Genomic DNA, 22,346 nt, shown 5'->3' with positions numbered 1-22,346 from the left:
ACTCATTTGCTAGAAGTTATGGCCATCAAACATGTATGGCCTGTACAAATCAAAACTGACAATGCTCCATCATATGACTCTGTTAAAATGAAACAGTTTTTTGCTTATTATAATATAAAGCATATTACAGGTATACCACATAATCCTACAGGTCAAGCAGTTATAGAAAGATCAAACAGAACTCTAAAGGATATGCTAAATAAACAGAAAGGGGTAACAAAAACCCCCAGAAATAGACTGCATAATGCTTTATTAACTTTGAATTTTCTGAATGCCAATGAGAAAGGAACAACAGTTGCAGAGAGACATTGGATAATAGAAAAAACTACAGAATTAAATCAGCCTATATACTTTAAGGATGTGCTGACCTCAGAATGGAAACCAGGGTATGTATTATGTTGGGGACAAGGTTTTGCTTTTGTTTCTACAGGAGAAGATAAGCTGTGGATACCATCAAAATTGAAAAAGGTTCTATTTGAACAAGAGAGACTTCTTAATTAGAGGAGGTGATAGTTTATCAACCAGCATGAACATCCAATTTAAACTAACTTGTACCAGTAACACATGCCTTTTCATTTAATCAGATAATAACTTGCCAAAAAGGAACATCCCCAAAAATTAGTCTTGGGGAAAGGTTTTTGTTTTTGTCTTTTAGGAGAATGAAGGTTAAGGAATCTGAAGAACACAAGACAAATGAGACAACTGAAGAAATCATCTATCCTGGGAAACAGTGAAACAGCGTATGGGTATATATTATCTAAAAAATTTTATGTCTTCCTAAATGTTTGTTTCTGCTTTTCTCTAAAGATTTAACACTATTGGTCTTCTAATAGTCCCAGTTCAATTAAAATTTAAAGCTGACTTTGGAGCTGGAGAATGGCTCTCTCCCTCTTTAAACTCAAGCATGTTGTTAAAAGGAAAATGCAAACTCCCTGTATCATGCCAGAATAAAAGAGCCATCTTCTGCTATGGGACAGGACAAAAGCCAAATTAATTAAGGGACTATTCTATTACTAATCTTAACTCTTCGATTCTATTCTGATTCTTTAAACTTTTCTTAAAGTATGAATTTTATATCAAAATTTACAAGATTAATACATATAGATATATATACATTTTAAACTTTGTTAAGATATGAGTGGTCATATAGAGTACTAACTAATTCTAGAAAAAAGGCTTCAATTATCTGCATATATATGTCTTTGTGTTCGAGTCTCTTATCAGTTTTCTGCAGGAAATCATCATGGCCAGGCCTAACATCAACTGAAGTCTCCAGAAAGAAGATGGGGCCCTACAACAACAATTCCACGTGGACAATAATAATATCACTAAGCTGACAAACATCATCTACAGATCAGCTCTGAACTCCAAGGTGCTCAGAGCAATTTTGAGATGACTAGCTGAGATGATCCAGTCTCAAAGACTACTTGAATAAGGACTTGAGATAAACCCTGAACTTTGGCATTATACACAGACTGGATAATGAAGGATATAGTTACCTTTCCTAGAATTTGACAATTAACCTAAAATTTTTCTTTCAGGAAAAAGATAACTTCGACCATACCCAGCAGGAAGCAATTTTAAGAATTCGACGCCCACATTCCCAAAGAGGTGGTGTGGGGCGGGTGGTTTTTTTGGTCTTTTTAATGGGTTTTGGGTCTGGGATAATTTTCAGTGTTTAGGGGGGTTGGTTACAAGTTTTTGTCAAGGGTTAGGAAAAAGGCTAAGCAAAGGAGATTAGATTTAAGGTTCTTGTTTAAAAAAAGAAAGAAAAGAAAAAGACAATTCTAGTTTTAAATACTTTACATTGGATTGGATTGTTTTATATTGTATACAAATTTGAAATTGATATTGTTAGAAAATGCTATATGTATATTTATAATTGTATTTATACCATTCATTTAACAATGTAATGCAATTTTCTGATCCTTGAATGTCATTATTACCAACTATTAGGATATAAAGAAATGAAAGTTAGTAGTTAGACATTACAATAGAACTTGTAGTCATATTAGATATGTTTTAAAAATTGAGCAGATATATTTTAGACAGGTCATCTTCAAACCCTTCAGAGATCTACAGAATATGGCATTTAAAATGTTTTAATAACTTAGAAATTTTTCTTTTTTGAGACATGTCAGCTCCTGGCAGTACCAATCTACTTCAGAGAAAATATGGGCATTGAAAAAACTGCATATGGAATTAACTTTCATTGTGGCAAAAGTTAGCTACTGGACAACAAAGTATCCTTGAAACAACAGGACAAAATGGACAGACAGGACAGGAAACAAAGGACTACTGATTGTTGCCAAAACAAGTGTGGTTATGGCTTTATCAAAAGGCATCTTCTGAGGCCAGGACAATATGGCACCATCCCTGAAATGGCCTTCGCAATCTGGAAAAGGTACTGTGCCCTTTTCTTCGAAGGCAGCTGAACAGGCAGTGGGATGATGGCTTCTGTTGTGCAATGGAACAGCAGCTGAAAGCTCACGCCTCTCAATAGTAGACTGGCATTTAATAGAGGGATGTGGAGAAGAAGGGGATGCTGAGATGAAACCATATATACACAGCCACGAAGGATGGACAGCTGAATTCAAAAACGGTCAACAATTTCCAGAATTTAAAATCCTGAATCATGACATGACACTAGTGGAATTCAGGTGTTTCTGGTACATGGACTGCTCTCACCCAATGTGAGGTTGAATTGTTGACCTTGTGTACATCCTACTTCACAAATGAGTCTGTCAGATACGCTAAGCCTATAGGCTGAAGATGATGCCCCAACACTGTGGAGAAACCTCAGGTGACTGTCCAGGCAGCTGGCTGTTTCTGTCAACTCACAAATTTTTTGGAAGTTGCTTGCATGCACTTCCTGTTTTTATTTTTGTTAGCTAGTATTATTTCCTTCTTGGGTCTCTGAGGGAGTTGAAGGTTAGTTAGTTATAGTTGAAGATTAATTAGAAAGTGAATTAGATACATTTTGGACTTACCAAAATAGGATAGATAATGTAATTATTTTCTCTGATTTGTCAAATACAAATGGACTAGACATCGTTTAGGTATTTGTTACTTGTATATATTGTATATAGTTATTGTACTTTTGTATATAGTTTTTCTTTTGTTAGTTATAACCTTTTGCCTTTTTTCTTTTTATTAAAATAGAAAAGGGGAAAAATGGTGGTATTCTATTTGTACTGAAATGTGATTTTCATTGTATGTTAATAAATAAAGTTGCCTGGGGGTCAGAGCTATTAGAGCCATAGCAAGAGCGTGGTGGTGGTGGCCGCACGCCTTTAATCCCAGCACTTGGTAGAAGAGCTAGGTAGATCTCTGTGTGTTCAGGGATACAGCCATCATTGGAGACATACGCCTCTAAGACCTGGAGGGCAGTACTTACAGGCAGTGACGAGGCAGAAAGACTATTTAAAGACAAACACACAGGAAGTAGCTCTCTTTCAGGAAGCTAGGAGCACTGCATGAGGTAAGATTTTAGCTCTGAACTCTGACCTCTAGGCTTTCTCTTTTACATTGGTTCTGTGTTTCTTATTTTAACAAGACGGTTGGTTACATCTACACTCTCCCAACGCTCTGTGTCCGAGACCCTGTACCCGGAGGTTACTGGACCTACAACTGCCCGCTCTGCTTTTGTCATTTGCCCAGCCACCGGGACTGCTCTGCACAACACACCAGCTAACCAGATTGGTGAGTGTTCCCTTTCCGATCCCTTGCCATTTCCCGTGACTGTAGCCTGAGATATATTTCTCGTGCTGGACCCCTGGGGGGATTCTCAGGCTGCATAACACAGCATATTCTCTCTTGAGGAAGTATTGAATGCTGTCTGGACTCCTGGAGGGGTCCTCCAGTACGCATGACCCCTAGCCCTTGCCCCTCCTGTGATTACAGGTGGGGTAACTGGTGCTGTTAATTTATGCTGGTCCACAGATTATCTACCCTCAGGGATGCCTAGGATGGGAGTCTTGGATCCCATTTGTTATTTTAACTTTTTATTTTTTTTCCCACTTGGTTGTCATTGGACATAGAGGCTTCTTCCTCTTGGTCCCACTCCTTTTCTGAGAAATGCCTTAAATATCCCCAGATACCAGTAAATCTGGCCGTGTAACAGCTGCTTCAACCCTGGTATTTCATGGGAATTATCTAACTTCTGCCAGCGAATGGGCAAATGAAAAGAGTTACCTTGTCCCCACGCTTTCCCTCCCTTTCTGAGTCTTTCTCTCCTGCCTACTTGCATTCCCGAGGGAGGAATCTCTGACTCTAAAGAACCTTCATTTACTGACCTCTGCTCTGTTCTCCGGTACCGGGTGGGCCGCTAAGCATGAACAGGTCAGGAAGCAAGCAAGGATGCATGCAAATAAGTTTACAATCAGAACCTACATTGGGATCATAATAATCCAGATGGCTCTCTAGCCAGAGTTCAGTTTACAACCTGCCTTCTGGCAGGTCTTCCTAAAGCTGTCCTCAAGCCAGCAAACTATCAAAAAAAAAAAAAAAAATTAAAGTTGTGGAATAAAATCTGTCTCTTGTCTCCCAGAGCTCCCTGACATTAGGGCTAAACTTAAGCATCTGGAGAGCAAGGCTCCTGACCCCACAGGTGGAAGTTTCAGCAGTGGCATTTAAGGTACCATGGGAGAGATGAGAAAGCCCCCCAAAAAACTGCCAAATGCTGGCAAACACTATCTATGCAGCTGCTGCATAAGGGCTTCTAGGTCCCTGTTTTATAAGGCCAGGCATGATAGTGTGTACTCTGCCGGGCCATCAACTGAGCCTTGTTCAAAGTGTCACCTAGAGAGATAACTGGTCAGCTGACTGCCCTCATGCACCTGGTGGCATGGGGACATTAAACAAAGACTTCCAGCAGACCTCCTAGGTTTGGCCACAGGCTCACAGGGAACCCAGGGTGCACTGGGGTGATCTGTTTCCTTCCTGTTGGAAGCCACTTACTCAGTCCTTTCCTGGTTCCCTCTTCTAATGAACTACTCAGCCAATTGTTACAGGATCACCATAGAGCTGGAGTCCAAGGACCATCAGATATACCCAGGTGGTAAGGAACAGTAACAGTTCAAAGGTATTTACACCCCCAGACCAAAAAGTGTCGGCCCTGCAAAAAACAGACTTTAATATAACAATCTATTACTGTTAAATGTTCTCAACAATTGATCACCTGTGTCTCCTGGATGCTAAACTAATAAAGGAAACAGGTACCTTAAAATAATCTGTCTCTGATAAGGTTTATCTCAGGTCTCTCTCTCACTAATACTAACCAATATAAGCAGAGTACTAAAACGTTACAATAATATGGTCACTGGCTCAAGATTTTAAATTTCCCATGGCTGCCTCTTTTTTTTTTTTTTTTTTTTTTTTTTTGGTTTTTTTCGAGACAGGGTTTCTCTGTGTAGCTTTGCACCTTTCCTGGAGCTCACTTGGTAGCCCAGGCTGGCCTCGAACTCATAGAGATCCGCCTGGCTCTGCCTCCCGAGTGCTGGGATTAAAGGCGTGCGCCACCATCGCCCGGCCCATGGCTGCTTCTTAATATGTTTAAAAACTTTTCCAAGGTCCAGAGAATCTACCTGGACAGCTAGGATCTGCTTCAGATAGCATCTTGTCAGACAGAAGCAGCCAGAGTCCCAAGCCAAGAAAGATGAACAGCTCCAAGGCAGCAGATGACAGCCCACCATCCCAGGACGACAGTCTACCTCAGAAGCCTCCCCCATTCCTCCCAGAAAAGCAGTTTTCTGCGAGAACCAATGCCCCTATTCCTGTTCACCTGCTTTTTTATAATAAGCAAAAAGTCTAGAATGTTAGGATTCTGCCACTCCAGCTATATGACCATACATGTGCCATTCAGTAGCTAAGCAAGGGGTCTTACATCTTACATCATCAGTGCCCAGCATGGTCACGCAATCAGCGCATGTGTGGTGTAGCTCCGTAAGCCCACTGCGCATGTGCAGGGGGATCCTTAAAAAACCGGACATAGACTCCTCCCTTCTTTTCTGCTCTTTCTTCCCTCCGCCCCTCCTACATGTGTCTCTGCCCCAGATCTGGCCAGAGTATGTCTCCCCTTTCTCCTAATAAAGCTCTGATACTGGGTTTTGTCATGCCTCTGACCTTTCCTCGCACACTAACAGCACCGCATATTTAAAACCAACAATTACCACCTGAATTCCAACTCCAGGAGATCCAACTCCTCTGGCTTCTATGGGCGTCTCCACACACATGGACATTACATAACATACACACACACACATACACACATGCACACTTAAAAATAATAAAATAAAAAAATGAAAAAAATAAAAAAGCCAGCAGGTATTCCAGATCCTACAGTGCCAATGAAAAAATGAACTAAATCTTTTTCATCTCATTCTATCAGTGACTTGCTACAAAAATCTTGCAATAACTTATTTTTCTTAACTTTTGCTATTCTCATTCTCACTAAAGAAATGATCAGATTCTAATAGACATTAATGAATGAACAAGGAAAGCACTTAAAACCAAACCATCTCCTGTTAACTATAATTATTATGAGTGTCTGTTATATTTTGCATCTTCCATCATAATGGAACACCCCACACTGTTCACAGAACAACACAGCAGTCTATACATTTTACAAGAGGAATTCAAAGTTCATGAAATATTTGACTACTGCTTTTATTTGCCAGTACAGTGAACCAAGAACCACACATGGCATGAAAATACCACCTAAATCACCAGCTAGATTTTGTTTTATTTTGCAGCACAAGTTAGAAACAAATGGACACTGACCCTACAAACCCTAAAACTTCCTTATGAAATTTACCTGTCCATGTATGTCCCCACACACTGTTACTGGTGTTGACACTGGCTGAACATTCGACTCTTCCAAGAGCAGATCGCAAACATAGTCACACAGCCGCTGAAAGGAGAGAGGGAAGAAAATGTCAATTTTTACAACAATATTAAAACTAAGGGTCAAATAAAAAATACAAGGACTAATATTTAGAAAAACTAAGTCTTCTTTAAAAAAATAATTTATGTGCCATGAGTATTTTGCTTACATGTACCACTTGTATGCCTGGTGCCTAAGGAAGTCAGAAAACACCTCAGATCCCCTTAAGCTAGAGTTAATGTGAGCAGCTTTGTAGGTGCTGGGAGCTAAACCCAGGTCTTCTATAAGAGCAACAAGTGCTCTTTACCACTGATCCAACTTTCCAGCTCCCCCAACCTCAAGCCCTTTCTTTTTGATAGGTAAGAAAAGTGTATCATACATTCAAACAATAATAAAAAGAGATTTTTTTTTTTTTTAATTAGCAGATAAAAGCACATGCCTGGCGAGAAAACAGGACCCTGCCCAGCACCATTAAGACTGAGCAGCAGAAAGATACTCATGCAGCTGCCCACCTGGGACAGCTAAGAGGAAACATGACTGGTGAGCAAATATATGGTGGGGTATGGGAGAGAGACAGAATTCATATCATGTGGGGAGAGGCAGATCTGAAGAGGTGAAGGTGGTGAGGAGACTGAGAAGGGTGGCCTGCTTGCCACCTGCCTGGGTATATGGCCCTACCATGGTGGCTGTCTGTGTTTACGTCCATGACTCCTGTTACCACTGAAGGCTGAGAGGGTAGGGCTGCACAGAGTTGACCCTGCCCCTCACTGGCAGCAGCACTCTAAAGCTGACCCTGTACACAGAGGTGCAAGGGACCTGGTCCTTCGAGCATGAGAGTTAGAGAGCTGGTTCTGCCAGTCCCCCTCCCCCACATGGTGGGGCAGGTGAGGGAAAGATGCCCTCCCCACCTCGCCCCTCTCCACCTGTGGCAGGCCGGTGAGCTGACCCAGCCTCTCACCAGCTTCAGCACTCTGAAGAGCTGGCCCTGCACCTTGCCTGGGCAATACAGTAGAGTTGGCCCTGGTGGTGTAGGTGTGGGTGAGCAGGCCCTGAGGGTGTGAAAGCAGGAAAACTGGCCACGTCCCTTGCTGCTTGTAGCTTAGGGTGAACTAGCTGGGACAATGCTGAAGAGCTCACCCTGGTGGTGAGGATGGGGGAAGAGCTGTTGGGCTGACCAACCCTGCAACCACCCAGGCCCAGAACCAGGGATATGAGTTGGCCCATCCCAGCATCCACCCATCTATGATCTGCTGGAGCACGTGAAGGGACTGGTCCTGAAAATCCAAAGCTGCAGGATCTCCACAACACAGGCCAACAACAGGATATCCAAGAGGAGTTCTAGTAAGGGCCCAATTTCTATAATGTAGCAGAAACCAGAGGCCTTGAACCAGACCAATGACCCACTGCAATGAACACTTGCAAGCAAAGATATATGATAGTGGACTAAAGGTTATACTGTGTAACACTACAGCTTCCACGATGCGATTTTTTTTTCTTTTCTCTTAATTTTATTTTATTTATTTATTTATTTTTTGTGTGGGGGATGGTTGCAAGGGCAGAGGGCTGATATGAAGGGATGGGGAGATAAATGGGATGAAGATGCATGATGTGAAAACCACAAAGAATTAATAACTTAAAAAAAAAAGCACACACCTGTAAATTGCACTGTGGGAAGCAGCAGGAGGATTAGAAATTCAAGGCCCTCCTCAGCCTACACAGAGAACTCCAGGCCAGCCTGTAATATACTAGACCTATCTCCCACCTCCAAATTAAAAAAAAAAAAAAGGTAAATTAAAAGTGTGTATTCATCATATGACCCAAGAACTGTACTAAGTTCATATAAAAATTGTGATTCATTTGTATAACATAGACTACTGCTCTAAAATGAACTACTGCCACACAATAACCTGAATTAATTTCAAGGGATTTACACTGTCAGAAAAGTATTTGAAGCATACCATATGATTCCATTTACACATAATTATTTTGCTGCTGTTGTTTGATAGGGTTTCATGTACCTCAGACTGGCCTCAATTAGCTGTGCACCAGACTATGAACCAATCCTCTGCTTTTACTTCCCAAGCACTAACATTATAGTATAACACCAAACCTAGCTATAAAAATTACATTCTTAATCATTGAACCATTTCTCTAGCCCCTACATAAATTTCTTTAATGAAAAAAATCATAGAAATAAAGAATAGGGGCCTAAAGATCAGGGGCCATAGAGTTGGTTCAGCAAAATGGGGCACTTGCCACCCAGCTTAACAACCTGAGTTCCATACTTGTGATTCATATGATGGAAGGAAAGGACCAATAAACACACATAAGCACATAATAATTAACTAAAAATGTAATTAGAAAAAAGAAAGAGCCAGGTATGGTAGCACACACCTTTAATCCTGGCACTCTAGGGGCAGAAGTAGAAGGACCTCAGTAAGTTCCAGGACAGCCTGGTCTATACAGAGAATTCTAGGCCAGCTAGGGCCATTGCCTTAGTTAAGGATTTTATTGCTGTGAGAAGACACCATGACCACAGCAACTCTCTTTTTTTCTTCTTTTTTTCAGACAGTGTTTCCCTGTGTAGCTTTGGAGCCTGTCCTGGAACTAACTCTGTAGACCAGGCTGGCCTCGAACTCAGGGAGATTTGCCTGGCTCTGCCTCCTGAGTGCTGGGATTAAAGGTGTGCGCCACCACTGCCCGGCTCATGGCAACTGTTATAAAGAAAAATTTAATTGAGGTGGCTCGCTTACAGTTTCAGAGGTTCAGTCCATTATCCTCATGATGAAAAGCATAGCAGCGTGCAGGCAGATGTGGTGCTGGAATAGCTACGAGTCCTACACCTTGTAGGCAATACCAAATTCCACAAGTTTCCAGCATTTGGTTGCCACTGTAGATTTACATGATTACAAGGTAGCTTTAATTGCCATGATTTTCCTCCCCACTCTGGAAGTCAGAACCTGCAGGACAGCAGATTCATCTGTTGTCATCTCTGGATGACAACTCATCTCTGGAGTTGCAGAAGAGTACAAACCCTCCCCTCCCCTGATCTCATTTAATCATTATATTTAATGAGTATACTTATTTAATAACTATCATCTGTGTACTTTTTTTAAAATCAAACATCTGTGTACTTTTTTCTCAATTTGCCTATTTAACTTTGTTTTTAAGTTGCCTACTACTTTATTTTCAAAATAAATTGTTAAAACTGGAGTTGTATAGCAGCTCACAATCTCAAAATCATCTGTAATTCCAGTCCAGGGACACCCAGGGCACCAGGAATGCATGAGCTGCACAGACATACAAGACAAAACACTCATATACACAAATTAAAATTTTTAAAAGGCAACAAGAGGATGTCTTATGTAAGGAGGTGCTCTTGGCATTGTCTTGGGACTCAGTTCACTCACCATGGAAGGAAGCAGGTGAATCTGGCCTATGTGAGAGCAGCACAGTACTTTATAAATACTGTCAGCAGGGAGCCTCTTTCCAGAAGCTTGACTACTGGTTGTGAACATGTCTGAATTTGACATCTTTGTGACTGAAGGAGAAATAAGAAATGGCTGTATACTAAATACCGTGTGCCACCAGAAGTCTCTAGGATCATTAAATATGGCTTTGGGGGCAGAAAAAATGGCTCAGTGGACAAAGGCAGGCCTGAGCTTGATCCCTAGAAACCACATGGAGGAAAGAAGAGAACTGACTCTTGCAAGGTGTCCTCTGCACCATGATACATGTATACATGCTGTGGGATGGTCTGTATGTCAAATTGCTCTGATTGGTCAATAAATAAATTACTGATTGGCCAGTGGCCAGGCAGGAAGTAGGTGGGACAAGGAGAGAGGAGAATTCTGGGAAGCGGAAGGCTGAGGAGAGACACTGCAGCCACCGCCATGACCAGCAGCATGTGAAGACGCCGGTAAGCCACCAGCTACGTGGCAAGGCATAGATTTATGGAAATGGATTAATTTAAGCTATAAGAATAGTTAGCAAGAAGCCTGCCACGGCCATACAGTTTGTAAGCAATATAAGTCTCTGTGTTTACTTGGTTGGGTCTGAGCGGCTGTGGGACTGGCGGGTGACAAAGATTTGTCCTGACTGTGGGCAAGGCAGGAAAACTCTAGCTACATATACACACAATAAAAATAAATTAATTTGAGTTAGCTGGGGGTGGTGGTGATGGCCCACATCTTTGATTCCAGCATTTGGGAGGCAGAGGCCAGCCTGGCCTACATAGTGAGTTCTAGGTTGGCCAGGAGCATACAATAAGACCCTGTTTCAAAATATTAACTAAATAAAATAAAATCATCAAAGAAAGAGATGACTTCGGTGTCTCACAACTCATGTGTCAATCCTTGGGTAGAAGCTCTCCTCTGAGGCACAGTTACAGGTACTTTGCTCCCAAGAAGGAATGAGGAGAGTCTGATAAATATGTTCCTCTGCCTTGGGGTTCGTCAGCATGTTTTCTTTCTTTTATGTTCTTTTCACATATCTGGGATTGCCCTGGATTACTTTTGGCTTAAATTTTATACAATCTGATTTATAAACATAATTATGGATTCTGTTCTAACTGCAGAAAGGGGTGTTTTTTAACTGGAGAAAAGCATTAGGTCTAGAGTAGCTCTCTCATTTAAAACATGTATGCACCTCTAGTCTGTAAATTGAGTTTGTCTAGCTAACAGTTCTTAAGTCTAGAACAGTACAGCAAACTGTGGTCAGATCTTGGTCTCATTGCTGACTTCACTCTATGACCTCTCCTAAGTAGCTTAAGCTTACAGTGAGCTTCAAGTGTTTCAGAGAGAAACAGAGGATAATAAAAACATAATAAAAACGTTCTTCATAAGTAAACACTTGGGCAAAGTAGCCTTAAACACATTGCAGAAGAAAGAATGCAGAACAGGGAGAGCCTGAGTGAAAGTGCTTTTCACTGTGGGCAACACTCAGTACTCTGCCACCTCCTAGAGGAGATCACATTTCAGAAGACAGAACTATGAAAAGTTCATTGCTTGCTAAACACTGCTTAACACATTAGACTGCAAATGCCTCTTTTCATTAATATGGGAGCCTAACATAATTTTAGTTAACATAGTGATTTCCTTGGCAGGATTGGGTTGCAGAAGGACTTAAAAACTGTACTAACTTTATCTGCTGGGGGGAAAAAACCCTGTAAAATTTACTAGACTAATTTTGGAAAATAATACTGATATTAAAGTCATTGATACATCAGCTATTAAAACATATTCTAAGGCCATTATAATTAAAGTAGTATGATAAAGGAATGAAGCGATCAGTACAATGTAAGATTTTAAAAACAAATGCAAGTACAAAAAGTTTAGAATATACTTAAGGCAGGGCTAAGGATGTAGCTCATTCAGCAGAGTATCTGCAAACACATGCAAAACCCTGTGCTGGATCCTCAGCACCCTATAATCCCAGTGCTTGGAGGTAGAGACAGGGAATGAGGACTTCAAGGACATCCTCAACTATATAGTTGGAGATCAACCTGGGCTATTTAAGAACTTGTCTCAAAGAAACAAAAAATAAGTAAAAACTAAAAATAATGAATAAACAAAATCACTGCTTGAGTGGTTGACTTTTTTTTTTTTTTTTTTTTTTTTTGGGATAGGGACTTTTTAGAGCCCTGACTGTCCTGTAAGACCAGACTGGCCTTGAACTCAAAGAGATCTGCCTGCCTCTGCCTCCTGACTGCTGGAATTAAAGGCACACATCACCATGTCCAGCCTTAGTTTCATTTTTTAAAGTCACTAAATTAATTTTGATTTGGGATAAAGGCAGAATGTAACAATTTCTGAGACAGTTCTATCATTCTGTAATATGTAAAAATATAGTGGCGTTCTCATCATTATAAAATCAAAATGTCCATCAATGCTGAAAATGTTGTCTTACAGTATCAAATATTCAGCCAAGACTTATAAACTTATAGACTTATAAACAAGCACATCCATTTTATTAGTATGCAAATTTCCTTCCATTTTAATAAGTGATAAAATTACATGGATACCAAAGGACTTATTTTATTATTATTAGTAGTAGTAATTTTGTTTTTTGAGACAGGATTTCTCTGTGTAGCTCTGTTTGTCCTGGAACTCGCTCTGTGGACCAGGCTGGCCTCAAACTCAGGGATCCACCAGCCTCTGATTCCTGAGGGCTGAGATTGAAGATGCTACTTCCACACCTGCCTGGCTTCCAAGGACTTCTTTTAAAGTAATTTTTAGCCGGGCGGTGGTGGTGCACGCCTTTAATCCCAGCACTCAGCAGGCAGACACAGGCGGATCTCTGTGAGTTTGAGGCCAGCCTGGTCTGCAGAACGAGATCCGGGACAGACACCAAAAACTATACAGAAAAACCCTGTCTTGAAAAACAAACAAACAAAAAACAAGTAAAAATGTCTGGCTATACTTATAGACCTGTATACCTGGGGTTTCATAAAGCTCTTGGACAAAAAAGGGTTGTTGGGTGAGAAAGTTTAAGAAGGCCAGTCTTCACCTCATCATACTACCCTCCTTTTCCACTGTTTTTTTTTTTTTCTCCCCCAAATTATACTTTATTGCCATGCAATCAATCTGTAGTAACAGGTTTTCATTATTGACTAAAGCCTCTATGGAGCTTGTTACTGTGTGGATTATAAACAAGACACACAAGATACTGTGACCAAACAGTAGTCTTTAGGGAGGACCTAGGAGAGGAATGCCTCTGTTCCCTCTATCAGGGTGATTTCCTGAGTAGCTCTTGGTTTTTATCATCTTAAAAACTTTAGTTCTAAAATTAGTCAGCTTCTAGAATACTTGTGTCTAACCTTTAGGAAATGACCTGGTCATTGAAGCTTTTATTTTATACTTTCACTGCTGTCTCCATCTTACCTTATTTTCTGACTTGTTTTTCCTTTATTTATTCTATTTTACTGTTCCATTGAGCACATCTTTGGAAAATACCGCTATCCTTTCTGTAAGTTATCATTTAATAAACATTTTGAAGCAGATCACAATCCTGAATGGAATCCTGAAAGGCTCCATGGTTCCCATATTCTAATATGCCAGAATTTATGCCCAACTGAGGCTGGATCTCCTAGTCTGTAATGACTCCTGAACTGCTGGTCCTGACTAGTAACTGGTCCACACTCCCTGCACCATAAACTAAAGAATGTCAACCAAGAAACTTTGTCAATCTCAAAGGCTGAGTGTCTGGAGAAGACATGTCAACTAATTAAGCAGGATCCTTAATCCTTCATCCAACCCAGGTATGCTAACTAGAGTATAATTGTAACTGCTTCCTATGAATGCTGGTTCTGCAGATCCAAATGAGCATTTCGACAGCAATGTCCCTAAGCCAAACCACTGCCTTTTATCTCTTTGATTCAGAAGGAGCTCAGTGGAAGAGAACTGCCTAACAATCAAGGGGCCCTGGATTCAATCTCTAGTACTACAAAGCAGAACAAATAACAGAAGTAGCATGTAAGTTCCTACCAAATACCCACAAAATAAAGAAAAGTCTATGAAACTTGAGTATATACCCTTTGTAGCTCAGCAACTGCACTTGCAGTGGCCTCACAGAGCCCAGGCACACTGTGGATAAGACACAGGCTGCCCTTCTCCCAAAGCCTTCAGAGCTTTGCTTATAGTGTTTTGTTTGTGGAAAACATGGTTTCTCTTACTGTTCAAAATGGTCACAATCTAAAAAAGATTCTCTGTCTTATCTCAAATTCAGGGCAAATTATGTTCCTCTCCCTATCATATTCAATTAATTTTTAATCCTCAGACAGTAACATATTCATGGCCCCACTCTCAGGAGACCTTATTTCTCTTCTCTACTTCTTCCTCAAAACATACATGGACTCCTGTTCAATCCTCTGCCCCATCTCCCTGTTCCCTCTTGATCCTCAAATATATTGCTCTTTTCTGTCTGTTTGAGATAGGGTCTCATGTGGCTCAGGTTCTTTATGTAGCTGAAGAAGACCTTGAACTTGTGACCTTCCTGCTTCTACCTTCTAGGTGCTGGTATTACAGGCCTTTGATATTACATCTGTTTTTATGACAGTTATGCCCCATTCCAATTCAAGGTCCACAACATTGCTAGAATACTATTTCTAAAACCTCCCTTTTTAGAAATCCCTCAAGAGGCCAGGTGGTGGCACATGCCTGTAATCCCAGCACTTAGAAGGCAGAGGCAGGTGGATCTCTGAATTTGAGGTCTGCCTGATCTACAGAGTGAGTTCCAGGACAGCTACACAGAGAAACCCAGTCATGGAAGAAAAAGAAACAAAACAAAAAACAAACAACCAAATAAAAAAAACAAAACAAAAAAGAAAAAGAAAAGAAAAAGAAATCCCTCAATAGTATTTCTTCAGAATAATCAGAAAAATCCACTCAGACATCTTCAAGATTTTGTCGGATTCTTATCTCTATAGCCAAGTATAGAGGCCCACACCTTTAATCACAACACTTGGCAGACAGAGGCCAGTAGATCTCTCTTGAGTTCAAGGCCAGCCTTGGCTACCTAGCAAGTTCCAGGCCAGTCAGGGCACATAATGAGACCTTGTTTCAAAAATAAGAAGAAATAGAATGTATCTCTGTAATAGTTTGCTCTAAGTTGATGTTTCCTTTTAGTTAGCTACATTTTAACAACATCTCAAAATCACATTTTTCTAGTATTCACAAACATTTTGGGGACAGGGATACAGATGTAATCAGATGCATACCTGTGATCTCAGTACCAGAGAGGCAGAGGCAGGAAGACTACTGTAAATAATGCTAGCTGTAAGTTGAGACCTAGTCTCAAAAACAGAAAATGAAACTCACATTCAAGGCCCTGTGTTTAGCCTTCTATTAGAGCACCTGCCATACTGTATATTGATCATCTTTCTCTTTCCAATCTCTTATATTGAGAGATGTCCAAAGGGAGAGGGATGCATCTAAAGTCTACCCTTGGTACTCACATGACTTACTACTTGACACAAGGGGCTACTTAAGGAAATAATTAGGCATGGTGTTCCACACCTCTAAATTCAGTACTTGAAAGATGGACACTGGAATATGGGGACTCAAGGCCAGGTTTAGCCACACCAAAAGTTTAAGACTAACCTAAGCCTGGAAACCTTTCTTAAAACACGCATGCACACGAACAAGATAGATAGATAAACTTGGTAATAAGAGTTCTTTTTTGGTATGTGCAAGGCCCTGGTTTCTGTGTCTCTCTTTCACACATACATCTCATAATAAAATTGGTATAAATATTCATTTTACCTGTTTTTAAAAGAGATTTATTTTTATTATTTTTAAATTGTGTGTGTGTGTGTGTGTGTGTGTGTAGGTCTGTGCACATCAGTGCAGGTGCCCAAAGAGTCAAGAGGTGTTGGGTCCTTCTAGAGCTGGAGCTATAGGCAGCTGTGAATCATCCACTGTGGGTGAAGTGTTGGGAACCAAACTCAGGTCTTCTTTCTGCAACAGCATCAAGCTCTCTGAACTGCAGAGCTACCTCCCCAGCCCCAAGATATATTTTATTTTGTTATTTTATTTGAAGCAAGGTTGTGTTGTTGAAACAAGGCCTGGTAAGCCTTGAACTCAGGAGATATGCCTGCCTCTGCCTCAAGTGCTATGACTGAAGACATGCACTATCATGGCTAGCTTTATTTTACTTTTAATCGTGTGTGTATGTTGAGAAGTGGTATGCACACATAAGCGAAGATTCCTGAGAAAGGCAAAGTGAGTGTTGGATCCCCTGTAGCTGGAATTACAGGTGGTTGCGAGCAGTACAGCCTAGGTGCTGTAAACCAAGCTCAGGTCCTCTACATGAACAGTACACACCCTTAATGGCATCTATCTCTCCTATCTCTTTTTTTTTTAAATATGTTTAAAAATGTAGCTACTATAAAATTGAAGGCATTATGTATATATTAGGCAGAATTACTACAGAATATTTTAGGATGACACAGGAGATTATGACTCTGAAGCCAAAAAGACAAACAAGACACTAGACATTATAAAAAAAGGGTTTAGAAAATATTCTTCTAGCATTACACAAAAAAGCATAATGTGGCCTGGCATAGTGGCCACACAAGGTGATGCACACATGTAATCCCAGAACTAGGAAGGCTGATGCAGTAACTGCTGTGAGTTCAAGGCCAGCTAGGGCCAAATAGGGAGACCCTGTCTCAAAAAACCAGAGAGAGAGAGAAAGAGAAAGAGAGGAAGAGAGGAAGAGAAGAAGAGAGGGAGAGAGGGAAGGAAGAAAAAAAGGGGGGGGAGAGAAGAGGGAGGAAAGGAGGGAGGAGATAATCTCAATATTATAGCTATAGAACCTTTCCTCACTTTTTATTTTTTTTGAGACAGGGTCTCAAGTAGCACACATAGGCTACCCTCAAATTTGTTACATAGGTAAGGATGGCCTTGAAGTTCTAAACCTTCTGCCTCTGCCTTCAATTCTGGTTTTATTCATTGATGGGGATCAAGTCAAGTGCTCCATTTATTCTAAGCAAATAGTCTACCAACTGAAGAGCCCCTTTCCTTGCCCAAATATTTTTTTGAGATTTTATTCATTTTTATTTTATGTGTTTGAGTATTTTGCCTGAATGTATATCTGTGCGCCATGGGCCCAAGGAGGCCAGAAGTGGTCACTGGATCTTCTGGGGAGTTACAGATGGTTGTGAGTTGCCATGTGGGTGCTGGTTTTGAACCTAGGTGTTGTTAACCTCCCAGTCATCTTTCCAGAATTAAGCTTCTCCCCAAAATTAAGGGTAAAAAAGGTAAGAATTTACAGGACTCATGTTATAGCTTAGTGATAAAGGTTTTGCCTAGCAAGCACAAGGATCTTTCCAGTAATATTAAGTGTCTCCAATTATTTCTCTTTTTCCTCTGACAGAATCTTTTATTTTGGTATTAAGACCTCAAAAAAGACACTGCTAGGGGCTGGAGAGATGGCTCAGCAGTTAAGAATACTGGCTGCTCTTCCAGAGGATCTGGTTTCAATTCTCAACACCCACATAGTAGCTCACAACCATCTGTAACTCCAGTCCCAAGAGAACCCTCTCATGCTCTGCATGCATATGGTACTCAGACATAGATGCAAGTAAAATATCTACATACATAAAAATAAATAAAAATTACACAATTTTTTTTCTTTAAGAAATCAAGGCTGGAGTGATTAAGAGCACTTGTTGATTTTGCAGAGGACCTACATTCAATTCCCAGCACCCACATGTTGGCTTGCAACCACCCAGAAACTCTAATTCTAACTAGAAGCCCTCTTCTAACTCCCTCAGACACCAGGTATGCACATGATACAGATACATACATCAGACAAAACATTCATACACATAACATAAACTCCCCTAGACTATTTCCTTGGCTTACCTATTTTTAGTTTGTACTTTATGCCAAGGAACACAAAATTGAGTTTCTTTTCTTTATCTATCTATCTATCTATCTATCTATCTATCTATCTATCTATCTATCTATCTATCTATCTATCTATCTATCTATGATAGAATTTCACTGTGCAGCCCTGATTGGGCTGGAACTCACTATATAGACTAGGCTGGCCTGAAACTCAAAGAGATCCACTTGCCTCTTCCTTTTGAATGCTGGGATTAAACACATCTGCCACCAAGAATGACTAAAACTGAATTTCATAAACACTAATTCCAACACTCAGGCGAGTGAGGCAGGAAGATTGCAACTGCAGCTAGCTCAGGGTTAGGCTGGGCTACATAGTTGAGTTCCAGTCAAGACTGGACTACAGGGTAAAACCTCAACAAATAAGCAACCAAGCAAACAAAAAATATACCAGAGACTGGAAGCACAAGCAAATCAATATGATAAAACTGTTTCCAGGAAAGGGTGGTGGTGGTGAATTCTACGGATATACAGAAAATTTAGAAAATTTTCCTCCTGGTAGTTAAGAAAAAACTTAGGGGAAGTGTGTGGAAGTCTAGTGAGAAACAGATACATGTGGGGCTGGAGAAATGATGAAGTGGTTAAGAGCACATACTACTTTTGTAGAGGACCCGTGTTCTATTCCCAGGACCCATGTCAGGATGCTTACAGCTGCCTGTAACTGCAGCTCCACAGAGATCTAATGCCTCTGGCCTCTGAGGGTGTCTGCATATACCCCTAGAGACACATGGTGAAACTCTTGAGTTCAAGGCCAGTCTGGTTGATAATGTGTTCCAGGCCAGTTAGGGCTACACAGAGAAACCATGTCTTGATAAACAAAACAAATAAATAAATAAATAAATCACACAATAGGAGAAATGGCTCAGCCATTAAAAGAGCTTACTTCTCTTGCAGAAGACTCAGGTATGATTTCTAGCACCAGCACACATATGGTGCACACAAATTCACACAGGTACACATACAAATACATAAATAAGAATAACAAATCTTTTAAACCCTCACACCACAATAAAATAAAGTAAACCACTATTAAGGTAGAAGCAGGAGTTCAAGGCAAGCTTGGGCTATATGATATCGTGTGTGTGTGTGTGTGTGTGTGTGTGTGTGTGTGTGTGTGTTTGCAAAGCACTAAGAACTTTAGAGATGGCTCAGCACTTAAGATTGTACAGAGGACCAGAGTTCAGTTTCCCTCACTTATATCTGGTGGCTTACAATTGCCTGTAACTCCAGCTCTAGGGTGACCTGATGCCTCTGACCTCCAAAGACAGCATGTGCACATACTCTTCCCCCCTTTCACAAACACTAATTAAAAATAAATCTTATTTATTAAAAAAAAAAAAAAAAAAGGAAAGAAAAAGAACAGAGCAGCCAGCCATGGTAGTTTAGGTTGCAGCATTTAGGAAGGGAAGCAAGATCAGGAACTCAAGGTCATCCTCAGGTACATAGTGGGTTGGAGGCCACCATGAGCTTTTGTTTTTAAGATTTATTTTTATTTTATGTGTATGACTTTTGCCTGCATGTATGTCTATGAAACAGGTGTGTGCCTGGTGCCTGTAGAAGCCAGAAGAGGGCATCACATCCCTTGAAATTACTTGGAGTGACTGAAGATTACAAACCACCATGTCCTTGCTGGGAATAGAATTTCCAGGTCCTCTAAAGAGCAGCCAGCGGTGCTCTTAACCACTGAGATATCTCTATCTTAAAATCCTATCTCAGAAAGAAAAGACAAATGACTGAAAGATGCAGGTGGCTGAACATGAACACCAACCATGTAACACATAACATCAATATGTAAGTACAAGTTAGGTACTTTCTTACAAACAGCACATGTGGTCTTAAACATTTTTGCATACTTGTTGACTGATCAACTTCATGTACCAAATGAGACAGGAAAACACACACTGAGCAAAACCTTGCCTAGGAGAAATATAATTCATTAACAAAAGATAATTTTTTCTTGAAAAAAATAAATTGTTTTAAGCCCCTGACTTAAAATTATAAAAACAGCATAAAGAATTCAAATGATGGAGGGTTTATGCACTTACTACACAGCAAATCAAAGTTAATGGAATAAAACTTCATTAGCAATCATTGGATAAACACCAACGGGGACCTAAGCACTAGCTTTAGTAGAAGCAAAATACGTTTAAAAACAGTGGTACACCAACGGCATGCTTCCTTTACAGTCATTCCTTTAACACTCGTAACTTGAACTGAGACCTCTTGGAAAACCAAGAAAACGACACTTTGGGTTATACAGGAATAGCTCAGAGATCATAAAAGCATCTGAACTTCTTGATAAGCGATCGCTTGTTCACTTAAATAGCTCAACAACGTACTAAGAGATGGGATCCACATCCGAATCATCAGAAGAACACTAACACTCCTAAGAAGCAATTTAGGGGAGTGGCGAAGCAGAGGCGACTTGACACACTCCTAGTACTGTCACACCGATCCCGCCCACCGGCTTCCCACCTCTCAGGGACTTATAACACACTGCGGCCATCCGCGTCCCTGGAGCAGACAGCAGCTCCTGTCACCTCTGCTGGGAGGACCCCATCCCGAGAGCACTGCCCGCTGGGGCTCGGCCGGGCTCCGTCTCCGGGAAACCCAGCGTGTAAGAGTGAGTCTTTAAGCAAAGCCGCTAGGGCTCGGAGTCCTCAGGGAGCCAGGGGGTCGCACATCCCCGGGATCTCCCCTCAGGGATCCGCTCCAGGGTTCGGGGAACTCGGGCTGCCCTGGTTCTCGGCGTCTCGCCGCGTCGGACCCGGTCGCCTTACACCGCGGAGCCCCTCGGCCGCGCCAGGACCGGATGCCCGGTAGGGGTCCGGCCGAGGGAGGAGGGCAGGCTGGCGGGCGCCCCACAGCCGGAAGGGGCTTGCCTCGCAAACAGGACGGCCTCCGGCCCGGCTCACCTTCAGGTCGTTCTCGGGAAGGTACTTGCACTGCCGCGCTATCTCCACATACTTGTCCAGATCTAGCGGCGCCATTTTAGGAAGAACCAGACGCGACGACGGCTGCGGCAGCAGCTGTAGTGCGGGAGGCAGCGGCGGAGGCCGAAGCCGGAACCCTCCTGACGTCACGTCCGACCCGTGAGTGGCGTCTGCGCAGCGACGTCGAAGCCTAACTCGCTTCTTTCCGGGCCGCGACACGCCCCGCGCCCTCTCAGGCGGAACTCCGGGTCTCTAAGAGAACCCGGGGGTCCTGTTGACGAAACCTGCTGGGACCCGTAGCTGTCTGCCGCGGGGAGTGCTGGGATTTGTAGTTTTAGTGAAACCGAATGCTCCTGCTCTCCTCTTCACCTCCAGGAAACCAGATGAAGCTTTTCTGAGGGAAGATTACGAAGACGAGGTATTCCCTGGCTCTCATTCCTACCTAGTAAAGCACCCTGTCAGTATCTTCAGTTAAAGTTAGACCTGGCCTAGACGTGTGAAACAGATTTCACACCCCCAATTCTCTGTCTTGGAAGAAAAGGAAAAAAAAAAAAAATAAAGCATTTATGCTAAATTCTGTACAAATACTGGCGCGCTTTTTTTCCTCTTTAATTCTTGTAAGACTGATAGGAGTGCAAAGCTTTTACGTGTTACTTGCCCCAAATATCAAAGGAGACAAAAAAGGTGGAGCCTAGACTGGAAAACAGGCTTAATTAAACATATGAGCCCCCACGAGGGAGCAGGAAGAGTTTTGTTGTTGTTGTTGTTTTACTTTATTTGGTTTTTGTCATATCCCAGTGTCAAGAACAGTTCTTGGCCAGGTGGCACACTCCTTTAATCCCAGCACTCCGGAGGCAGAGCCAGGCGGATCTCTGTGAGTTCTAGGCCAGCCTGGTCTACAGCGCAAGATCCAAAACAGGCACTAAAGGTACACAGAGAAACCCTGTCTTGAAAAATCAAAAACAAAACAAAACAAAACACCAAAAACAGTTCTTGACACCTAATGTAGCCTTAACACTGGTTTATTTGACAACTGTATATTGAACAGCAACTAAGTATAGATACACTTGTAGGTAATTAGGCTACCTGTGGGAGCCTGTTTTCAAGTTCCTTGGCTTTACC

At 41.5% G+C, this 22,346-nt stretch overlaps 1 protein-coding gene across 1 annotated transcript in view; it reads right to left on the bottom strand.

The window, feature by feature from the left end:
- The window catches only part of Ppp6c (protein phosphatase 6 catalytic subunit), a 38,606-nt gene extending 17,134 nt beyond the window's left edge, over window positions 1–21,472 (bottom strand). The window contains exons 1-2 of the mRNA XM_006992508.4: window positions 21,207–21,472; window positions 6,815–6,910 (exon numbers count right to left, since the gene is read on the bottom strand). Of these exons, the coding sequence (XP_006992570.1) occupies window positions 6,815–6,910; window positions 21,207–21,281 (171 nt within the window). The 5' untranslated portion in view covers window positions 21,282–21,472. The remainder of the gene's footprint in view (window positions 1–6,814; window positions 6,911–21,206) is intronic.
- Between the last annotated feature and the right edge of the window lie 874 nt (window positions 21,473–22,346).

The sequence above is a fragment of the Peromyscus maniculatus genome, chromosome 4 (assembly GCF_049852395.1).
Source record: "Peromyscus maniculatus bairdii isolate BWxNUB_F1_BW_parent chromosome 4, HU_Pman_BW_mat_3.1, whole genome shotgun sequence".
Classification (NCBI taxonomy): domain Eukaryota; kingdom Metazoa; phylum Chordata; class Mammalia; order Rodentia; family Cricetidae; genus Peromyscus; species Peromyscus maniculatus.
This window is presented reverse-complemented; position numbering and strand designations above follow the sequence as displayed.